This window comes from Populus euphratica, unplaced genomic scaffold (assembly GCF_000495115.2).
Source record: "Populus euphratica unplaced genomic scaffold, PopEup_1.0 scaffold137.1, whole genome shotgun sequence".
Taxonomy (NCBI): domain Eukaryota; kingdom Viridiplantae; phylum Streptophyta; class Magnoliopsida; order Malpighiales; family Salicaceae; genus Populus; species Populus euphratica.
Window position 1 is genome coordinate 538,008 of NW_011500026.1, and position 11,386 is coordinate 549,393.

Here is an 11,386-nt window from a genome sequence, read left to right on the forward strand (position 1 = left end):
AAATTAAAGGTATCTTATATTATTTGATATATTATTATAAAACATGCTTTGGTTAAGGAGTTATTGATACTTCAAGTGCAAAATGATGATATAAAACCATGATAAAAATACACTTTTAAGTACTAATCATATATCACAACTCCGGTTTTGATATTAAACTTAGCAATAGATTGTTTACAATAATAACTGAGAGTCCGCTCTAGCAATCATCAACAACAATCATAGAAAATATGTATAGGAAAACAATCATACTCATTCATAACATAAACTGAAAATATAAGGAAGAATAAATCTCATGATTCTTAAAATTTAAAGGTTTGTTGTGTCCTTGCAACCAAGAAAAGAGCTTAGCCTTGCATAACTATTGAACAATTACTCCTAAATAATGAAGCGAGCATGATTTTTGGGGTTGTAGAGGAGAGAATTTGTGTTTATTCTCTGCTGGCTACTGCCTCTTTCTGCTCTACCTCTTTTTTTTTGCTAGCTGCTGCCTCCTTCTCTCTTTCTTTTTATATGCTAAGAAACCCTAGTCTCTATTGTATAAAATAGTCCTCCCTAAAGTTGGCAGTTTACATTTAAGTACTTTAATAACTATTTTTCCTAAAAAGGAGAAATAACTTTGCTGATATAAAAAACTTGGATGACGGTTTAGAAGTTTCGGAATGTAATTTGAATTTGTTTCTTCACAAAACCTATTTGTTGGCAAAATTCAGTTGTCATCTTTGAAAACTTATATCTCCCCCATTTGAAATCTTTTTTGATTGAAATTTGGAGCGTTTATAGACTTTGAGTCAAGAATCCAAAAAAATTGAGTTTGCATCAATTGGACTTTTATAGCTCCAGATATTGAATTTGTAATGGACAAAGGTCAGTAGTGGCAGAATTCAAGATTTGACTTTGAAGGATGTGATTTTCATGATCTTTCTCTTTTTATTTTTCTTGCATTACATTTCTAGAAAGGTATGGATGTTAGATTTTTATTACCACTGAATTCACTTCATTTTGATCTCTAGAACTCACGTTCTACACAAAATATCGACTAAACATCAAATCTCCCAATTACCTCTAATTTACTCTTTTTTGCATCTTTCATCCAAAAGTGCCTTCAAAACATAAAATAAAGAATATCAAGGCATTTTACATATAAAACATGGACAAAACATTAGGTAAATATGGGTGAAACTATCAAATAATATGGTTACATCATTATTGTATTTAATATACATTTATCAAATGAGAGGTAATGTTGTTATTTCATTGTCTTTGCTAAGCCTAGGCCCTGAAAGAAAAGTCAAGTGCTATAATGGGTATTTTATTGATGGATATATCTTTCATACTGAAGAATACAGGTACAAAAGAAAGATATACAACAACGATGTTTGTATTAAGGGATCGACTTCTAGTGAGTTTGAAGTTGACTACTACGGTAGATTGGAAGAGGTCATCGAATTGCAATATCAAGAGTTGATATGACATAACTAACAAAGGAATAGAGTGTTTTTATTCAAATGCTATTGGTATGACATAACTAACAAAAGAATCAGAGTAGATCCTCATTATGGTCTTTTTAAAATCAGCTCCAAAGCTAGACACCATAACATAAACGATGTTTTTGTTTTCACAAAGCAATGCCAACAAGTTTATTACATATACACCCCTTCCTTTATAAAGGATCGATCAAGAGTTGATTGTTTATTCGTTTTAAAAACAAAACCCAGGGGTCGTGTCGAGGTTGTTTAGGATGAGAATAAAGACACAAGTGTGATAGATGAAGTCTTTCAAGCTAGTGAGTTGTTTGAACCATACCAAGTTGCTCCTTCGATTGACTTAGAAGAAAATTTGAATTTTTGATAATAGTCTTGTTGATGTTGATGCAAAGGAGTTAAATGTTGTTTTGAGCTCTATTAGTGGTCTATAGAATGTTAATGAAGAAAATGATAACCACATTGAAGTGTATGATGAAGCTGATGATAACAATTCAATTGAGGATGAAGATGAAAATTCTGATTAAACATGCTGTAAAGCCTTATTTTTATAATTTAATATTAAGGATGATATTTTGAAACATGAAATATTTATTCTTCTTTAATTGCCAGCTCTTATCATTGTGTCGTGCTTGTTGTAAGGTTGCAATTCAAGATTTTGTGCAGGAGGATAGACAACAATACATGGAGGAAATTTAAAATTTTTAATAGTTTCACCGATGGACTGGTACCTGTCGGTATTTTACCGAGAGTTGGAAAAAAATTATAGGATTTTTCTACTATCACCGACGGCCTTACCAATAGACTGGTACCCATCAGAATTTACTGAGAGTTGGAAAACATTTACAATATATTGCCACAATCATCAACGACATTGCTGATGGACTGGTACCTGTTGGTATTTTATCGAGAGTTGGAAAAAAATAAAAGGATTTTGCCACAATTACCAAAGGCATTGTTAATGGCTTCACCGACGGCAAACACACATCTCGAAGCTCATGCTTGTCAAAGACGTGGTCGGTTGGCATAGTTACTGATGGATTGACTGATGGCTCGAAAAGTTAGGCAGGATTTTTGAAATTTTTGGTGCAATTTTCAATTAATTATCGATGAAAATTACCAACGGAATTTAACGCCACTGACAACCATTAATGTTCCGTCAGTAATCCCATCAAAAAAATTGCTATACAAAAGCCCCCCTCCCTCAATTTGGTCCATTTTTCTCTCAGCTCTCATCTCTATTTCTCTTCTCCTCTCCATTTTAGTTTAGTTTCTGGAAGAGATTCTATTGTTTTGGTGGTAGTTTTAAACATATTAAAAGGTATGTAATATTTTTTCTTTATCTTTGTATTTTTTAATTTTTTAAATTTTTATTATGGTTGTTTTTTTTTCTTTGTTTTGTGTATTGTTTGTAGATAAAATCTTATAATCAACACACCATTAAGGTAAGCATTTTTTATTTCTAAATTTATTTTGAATTGATGTAGCATTTTTTTTTAGTTTTGTATATTGTTTATTTTGTATTTAGGATGTTTTGTGTAGTGTTATTTAGTTTTTTCATTTTATTTATTAGTTTTAGGATATTATTGTTTTGTATTACAATAATTATTATTGTTGAATTTATGTTTTAAATGTGAATTGAAATATAGAATTAAATTTAATTAGTTTTAGGATATTATTGTTTGTATTGCAATAAGTGTTATTGTTGAATTTATGTTTTAAATGTGAATTGAAATATAGAATTAAATTTAATTAGTTTTAGGATATTATTTTTTGTATTGCAATAAGTGTTATTGTTGAATTTATGTTTTAAATGTGAATTGAAATATAGAATTAAATTTAATTAGTTTATATTAATTTTAGAATATTATTGTTTGTATTGCAATAAGTGTTATTGTTGAATTTATGTTTTAAATGTGAATTAAAATATAGAATTAAATTTAATTAGTTTCTATTAATTTTAGGATATTATTGTTTGTTATATTGTTTCTTGTTTTAATTAATTTTAATTGTTATTTAAGAATTTGTATTGATGGTAGTTGAAAATATATAAACATTGAATTTCTATAAATGTTAAGTTGTACATAGTTGATTTTGCAATATTTATGTAATTATCAATATTTATAAGTTTTAAAACTATAGGTACTCTCAAATATAGGGGATGTGTTATTAATGATTGAATTTCTATAGATATTAGGTTGTATATAGTTGATTTTGCAATATTTGTGAAATTATCAATATTTATAAGTTTTAAAACTATGGTTAGTCTCAAATATAGGGAAGGTGCTGCTGAATTTTTGTTAATGATTGAATTTTTGTTTTTAAATAATCAAAGTTAACTATGTTATAATTCATATACATTTATGTAGATGCATCGAATGAAAGTTATAGCATGTCGTCAGTAGACGGTTGCAACTAGTTCTTCTAGCAGCGAGGAGGACATCTCTTTAGGTGTTGATCATGGCAATATATTTGTGCCAACTTGTGATGCTGTTTCTTCTAGCGCAGTTTTACAGCGCAGAGGCGGTGTGCCTTCATAGTGAGACCAATTCACTCGCAAGTACCAAGCACAATAGAAGGATGACCTGTTAATGTAAGTTTGTTCAGGTTTTAGTTTATATATATATATATATATATATATATATATATATACTTATAACATAATTTATGAACAACTAATTAATTTTTTTTATTTAATTTCAGGTTCACAAAACTTGAGGCTGCCAGGGCAATTACATTGGCGTTTAAATCATCAATGGAGATTCCATTATTTCAATAGAGTCAGGTCTCTAAACATCCTGAGTGGAAACTTAATATCGATGCCTGATTTCAGCGATTTTAGTTAGGTGTTAATTTTAAATTTCCAGTTTATTTTTAATAAATAGTTTTTGAAATTTTATATCTTGTACGATTTTTATTTTCAATGAATTATTTATATACACAGAATAAATTTGAGTGGGATAGTGTGGACAATAATGTTATATGGAGGGTATGAGAGAATCACGCAGCAACTGGGTAACATCAAAAATAATATTTATTTTTAATTTTTAATTTTATGTTCTAAATTCTAATAGGTTACTATGCAAGTAGGCTGCGTGATTTTTGGTATAACACCCAAAAAAAGACGAAAAAATATGCGAGGGATAACGATATTGAAGGATGGAATGAGGTGGTGGTTTGGTGGGAATTCAAACTGTCATTCATATCGGGAGATATATAGGCAGCATATATTGAGCACGTGATGTCTGAGTGGTTCTCATGACGCTCACAATCTGGAGCTGTCAACTGGAACTAGCAAATTCATGATTCAGTGACCACACACACCGGCGACTTCGTCCCGTTCAGTGCACATGCGAATGGATGGTAAGATTAATTTAGATGAAATATATCATTAATTAATTTGTTGTTGCTTATAAATATATTTAACTTGCAATATTTTTTTTTTCCTTACAGGCTACATCTCTTGGATGCGAGTCAAGTCCAATGGAGCTATTTACAGAGATGCATATTCGGAGTCAAGACCGTAAAAAAGAGGTGCAGTAATATGTGGACAGTCGTGCTTAGCATTTTGTGGTATGTTCGGTCAATCATTTTATTTTGTAAGTTATTATTTTTTTGAATTGAATATGATGACTTTTTTTAAAAAAATTTCAGGAGATGTATAATAACCGGTTCAGGGAGAGATATAGGGATGATCCTTCGACCCATCCAGATTTCGATTCGAATTTGTGGATGGAGGATGGATCGTCTGGTGGACTCAATAAAAATTGGGTTTACGGCCAAAAACTTACGATCAACCTGTAGTATCTCTCCATTAGTATCAAGCATCCAGTTAGAGGAGTTCTTAGCCTTGAAACAACAATATGAATGCCTCTCAACGGATTATGCTCAGCTCCATCAAATGGTCATGGAGATTAGATCAAAGAAGGGCGATGATCCATGTGCTGCTCCTTTTTGGCCATACGGTTCCGGCAACAACTAGCCTCCTCCTCCTCCAGCTCCGCCGCTAGTTTAATTAGTTTAATTTTGTTTTTTTAAAACATTTAATTTGTAATGAATATTTTGATGAATATTATTTAATATTATTTTACATTTTTAATGTTTAATACAAATTTATTTGGTTATTAACTTTTTTTACTGTTAATAAATATTTTTTTAAAATATTTGAAATAAATACTAACGGTATTACTGAGGGAACATGGCCATTGGTATTTTACTGAGAGTTGGAAAACATTTACAGGCCGTGCCACAAAGTTGGTAATATTTACTACCCATGCCATATTCACCAATGGCTAGTCCATTGGTAATTACCATTTAAAATATAGACAAAATAATTCCGTCGGTATATTTCTCGTAGGAATTGTTTTTGGCTCACTGAGTTGTCTATAATACCGTTGGTGTTTCATCGATGGTTGATTTTTTGAAATTTAGACAGAATGAGAGATGAAAATAGAAATTAATGATGATAACGCCTCTGACGGACGTATTCCGTCGATGATGCCATCGGTAAAATTTTTACCAACGGGTTTAGTTCATCTCACCGACAGAATTAATCCATTGGTAAAACTGCTTAATGGTGTAGTGATTTTTGATCCAATTTAAACTCTAAATTTGGTCCAAACCCAAATTAACTAACCTAGGTATTTAGAAAAATTTGCTAAGAGCATTATTCTCTCTTTTCCTCAATTTCTTCCCCATAAAATGACTTTCCACTCCTGATTTCAGTTTTGAATTTAATTATTTGATTTAAGAAAAGAAAGGTGAAGAAACAAGTAGATTATTTTTACTTTTTTTTGTTATTTTCAATTAAGGATCGAACATGGAAGGTTTTAAGATATGTTTAGGGTTTTTATATTGTTTGAATGATAAAATGATTTAAACGATCGGATTGAATTGATGTTTTCAAGAGTTAGTTGGCCTTAAACAAACTGAATTGATATTTGGGATTATGGTTTGTTGAAGAACAAATTGTGTTATTGTGAAATATGTAGATTTGAAGATTGATAGATCGAGATTTTGAAAATCTTGATCAACTAGTTAACTGATTTGTCAAACCAATCACCCAGTTGGCTAGTTCTTGCTAGTCGACCAATTGCTTTATGCTGTCGGTCAATCAGTTGGTTGAAACTAGCTGACCAGTTGGCCTATGATTGTGGTTGATTGGTTGACTTAGTAATAGAGTTTTATCGAGTATGTTAGGTTCGATCAGTTTGAGTTAAGTTCGGGATCGATTGGGTGAAATAGTTCAACTTTATATTTACGTTTTGGTCTTTAAGCTTAGAGTTTTGAATCTCGTATTATACTTTGCTTCAAGTCATTTTTTAGTGTTTTTCATATCCATTATAAATTCTACTGATATTCCTTCTAACGAACTTCAGTGATATCTGGTTTTGCATATATTTGTCTTTTGCTTTTGTTTTTTGAGTGAATAAGGTAATCTTTAATATGCATGTAATATAAATAATATATGCATGTTGGTTATATAATGAGTACAATTTATTAATTCTTGAATATTTATATATGTTGTTTTATTATCTGAATACTCATCTATTCTTGAATTTTACACTTATATTATGTTGAATTAAATTATATTTGATTTGATATACATTGTTTTAATAAATATTACGAGTATGCATTATATCTTGATAATGATATACTTATTAGTAACTTTATTCTAATAGAGAGTAGTTAGTTTATATGCACTTAGTATTCTATATACTTAGTTGGTGAGAGAGTCAACCGCATATGACAACTAATCCTTCTATAATGATCACCTTTGTGTGTTATTTAATTATCTTCGGGTGTCATTTGATTTCTGACATGCAAACTATTAATATGCTTGGTAAGTATATTTATATCAAGATATATCGACTTGCAAACTATTAACATATAATATGTATGTTAAATATTTTCCCGTATTAAGTTAGTTAAACTCATCCCTTTATTTTTTTTAATATTATTTCAAGTTCTTAATTTTTGTTAGAAAATGGACTTCGTTGAATGTTTTTACTTCTTAAGTTTTGGTTAGTATATCTTGCTTATTCCGCAAAACTTTTCTTTTAGTTTTTAATTCAATGTATAGACGCTTCATTATTATATTATTTCAATTAAATTTGATTTTGATAATATAATAAATATTATGAATTATTTGTTTTGATTTTTTTAATGACGAGAATTATTTTGAAGTGTTATTTAATTTTAATGGTTTTGAAAAATATAATATTTTAAAGGATATTTAAATGTTGTGAAATATTTATATAATTTGTTTTGTAATATACATGTTTTGAGATTTAGCATAAATTAATTGTCCTTACAACGCTGTTCTTGCATTACCCGCCATATACCCGGGATTTAGATTGTGATCACGGTGTCAATTCCCCTCGCATGCTTCTCCATCTGGCCATTCTTAAGAAAAATATTATGTCTAGTCGTTAATATGAAGAGGAACGAAGACGGCCGAGTCTTTTAGTGGCAAAAACATTTGATAATGAAGGTGCTGATGGAAGAAAAACTGAAATGGGTTTAATTTAAAGCTCATGATATGGTTTGTAACACATCCTTAAGATTACCTGCAGAAATGAAAAGCTCCATCTAGATTTCCAGATGTCCGAGACGTGTAAATTACCCCTTAACTATATTTTACAGCCCACATTGTTTCTGTATTTCGCAGATTTGTCAAGCTATATTCCATCTAATTATTGCTTTTCTTGCCTTTTAAGATCCAAATTATCAGCAAGCAATGTTTTCACTGCAAGTAGTCGAAATCATAGGAGTGTTTTTTGTTCCGAAAATCAGAATATCTATGTTCATTCAATTTCCCTTAAGATGTACGTGTTGGCTATTCTTCATCGTTCTCATTCTATTCATTCAATTTAAAACAGATGCTCCTAGATGCACGTAAAAAAGGGGCTCTTTTTGAGTCAACACTTGCGAAATGATGAGTCATACAATCACTCTATTGTGGATCCTATATATAATTAGTGTGAGCGGATTCACGATCAGCCAGACTTATCTAATATCTTGTTTTTTTTGTTAATGGAATCCAATCCTGTGGAAAAAGGATTACGACCGTGGTTATAGTGGAGACCTCCCTGTCAGAATTTATCTTAAGCCATGGAAAATGCTAATTATAGGAGGGAATAGATTAAAAGTGAGTTAACCAGAAACAAAGTCTTTGCCCCTGTTTTTGCTAAACAGAGAAAGCTAATTACTAGTTGGAAGCAAGACGCTGACAGCTAGACTAGCTAACAATTTCAAAATCCAATGGTTCTGCTGCTAAAGTTCACAGAAAAAGCTAACAATGCTGTTACCAGAAGAACTCAATTCCTATATAGTTAACGGATACGTAAATACCAATTTCATTGTGAGATAGAATCATCTTACCTCCAACAAGGTACCTAAAAAGAAACTTTGAATTTGTATAGATTACATAAATACACAACAGGGTTTGCAAATTAGCAGGAGGAGAGGAAGGAAATGAGTGTTTTCTCGTGTTTTAGATTGAAAAAGAAGAGTTCTTTTAAGGGAAGTAGATCATCATGGACCAACAAGGGATTTGGCAAACAAGGCAAAACATTATCTTTCATAAGAAACATGTCTCGTATAATAGGTGAGGTGTGTCCATGGAAGAAATTTCAATTTTGTTATTTTGGTAATGGATAATTGCCAATGATTTTGGTCATGTCATCAATGTTGCAGACAGAAGCAAAAGAAGGAACATTTCTCAAGTTTTCACTTTTCGCGAACTAGCTGTTGCAACCAAAAAATTCAATCCTCATTGCCTGGTGGGTGAAGGTGGATTTGGAAGGGTGTACAAAGGATACATTGAGAGCATCGATCAAGTCAGACATATATTTTAAGAACATGCAAACCTATATATTATCCTAGATCATATTGTAATGCAATTGCTTTGTTTCGTTCCTTGTTTTTTTTTTTTTTCCAGATTATTGCTGTTAAGCAGCTCGACAGGAATGGATTGCAAGGAAACAGAGAATTCTTTTCTGAGGTCCTTACATTAAGTTTGGTTCAACACTCCAATCTTGTCAAACTGATTGGCTACTGCGCTGATGGTGATCAACGACTCCTAGTTTATGAATTCATGGCCAGTGGATCTTTGGAAAATCACCTTCTTGGTATGCCCATATAATTTATTTTTTTAATCCTAGGCAAGAAGTTCTGTATACATGTCAGGTCGCAGTTCAAGCACGGGCTTGATTTAGCCTTAGGTCCAAAGGTTTTCCATCTGCGTAGTCTCTATAAGGATTTTGTGCTTTGTGTGCAAATATTTTCTGCTTTCCAGATTTACGTCCAGGAAAAGAGCCTTTGGACTGGACAACTAGGATGAAAATAGCATCAGGAGCAGCAAAAGGGCTGGAGTATTTGCATGATGTTGCCGATCCTCAAATCATCTATAGGGATTTCAAAGCTTCAAATATTTTATTAGATGAAGATTTCAATCCGAAGCTGTCTGATTTTGGACTTGCCAAGTTGGGTCCAACAGGAGGAAAAGAACATGTGTCTACCAGGGTGATGGGTACATATGGCTACTGTGCTCCTGAATATCAAATGACAGGTCAGCTGACAAAAATGTCTGATGTGTACAGTTTCGGTGTTGTTTTTCTGGAGATAATTTCAGGAAGGAGAGTTATTGACATGTCAAGACCAACTGAAGAGCAGAACCTAATTCATTGGGTATGTTGATGATTTTCTTTCCCAGTTAACTTGTTAGGATTATACCTTTCATTTCTGGCAAGGTTATAGCATAGAGCATAAGCTGCAAACATTGAGGTTCAAAAACTGATTGGAAATGCAGACCATGACACTTATTCTCATTTTCATATTGCAGGCAGCGCCGCTATTCAAGGACAGAAGTCAATTTACAGCAATTGCAGATCCATTGCTTGGAGGAAAATATCCAAAAAAGAGTCTATATCAAGCTCTTGCAATTGCAGCCATGTGTATCCAAGAGGAAGCTGATAGACGACCTTTGATCGCTGATGTTGTAATGGCACTTGAGTATCTTGCCATGCCAATTGATGAGAAAAAAGCTACAATGACATCAACCGAAAGCATCCACCATGTTGACTCTGTGAAAGGAGGAAATGCAAGGGAGGAGCTGGGAGTTTAGTAGATGTCCTGCATAAACCAAAAGCTACTTATAGGACTTCAATATTGTGGTGTTTGATGCATTTTTATATGATCCTAAACATTGATACTGTATTTCTTTTGGTGTTAATTTTGAAGTTTTGTGAAGAGTCCTTTTAGGTCTTCTAGGTGCAGGTGTGCCATATATTACTGATGTGATTATCTTCAAGTCTTAGACTAGTATAAGTATTTCATGAAAGAGTTGTATTCTAAGTCTGTAAGTCCATGGGACTACCACGATATAAGAGAGATGTATTCCACCATGATTCCCTCCTCTTACCAATTTTTCCTAACAATTTCACAAATGCGTATGCGTAAATGGACTGTTTTTGCTGCAGGTAAAAAAGAGCAAGCCATGGAATTGCAGGAGTTTACGTTTAATTTACAATAGCAATGTTTGCTATTCTTTATCAGTCTAATTCAATTAAAAACTACATGCTCCGATTTCTTCTATGCAAAAACAACAACAAACCTTAACTCTACATAGAATACTCTTCACACCACAATTAATTTTGAGCCAGCATTCCATTTGCAGTCCTTCTCAATATTTTAATCCGAACTTTTAAATTACAAGCTTTAGGGTTTAGGGTTTGGGATTTCAGGTTTTGGTTTGGGGTTTAGAATTTAGAGTTTTTGGGTTAGGGGTTAGTGGTTAGGGTTTAGGATTTTGGGTTTTCGGTTTCGGGTTATGGGGTTTGGGGTTTGGGTTATGGGATTAGGAGTTCGGGTTTAGGGGTTTGGGTTTGGGGTTTGGGGTT

The 11,386-nt window shown here is 32.1% G+C and overlaps 1 protein-coding gene across 1 annotated transcript; it reads left to right on the plus strand.

The window, feature by feature from the left end:
- Window positions 1–9,077: 9,077 nt before the first annotated feature.
- LOC105142209 (serine/threonine-protein kinase CDL1-like) lies at window positions 9,078–10,683 on the plus strand. Its single transcript, XM_011049728.1, has 5 exons — window positions 9,078–9,093; window positions 9,183–9,325; window positions 9,427–9,616; window positions 9,784–10,175; window positions 10,330–10,683. The coding sequence occupies exons 1-5, from the start codon at window positions 9,078–9,080 to the stop codon at window positions 10,609–10,611; spliced, it is 1,023 nt and encodes a 340-aa protein (XP_011048030.1). The 3' UTR covers window positions 10,612–10,683.
- Window positions 10,684–11,386: the final 703 nt, after the last annotated feature.

Bases quoted from the DNA above. Each gene is read 5' to 3' on its own strand.
- LOC105142209 (XM_011049728.1), top strand. The intron at 9,617-9,783 runs GTATGCCCATAT...TCTGCTTTCCAG, and splicing joins TTTGGAAAATCACCTTCTTG to ATTTACGTCCAGGAAAAGAG. The intron at 10,176-10,329 runs GTATGTTGATGA...TTCATATTGCAG, and splicing joins AGCAGAACCTAATTCATTGG to GCAGCGCCGCTATTCAAGGA.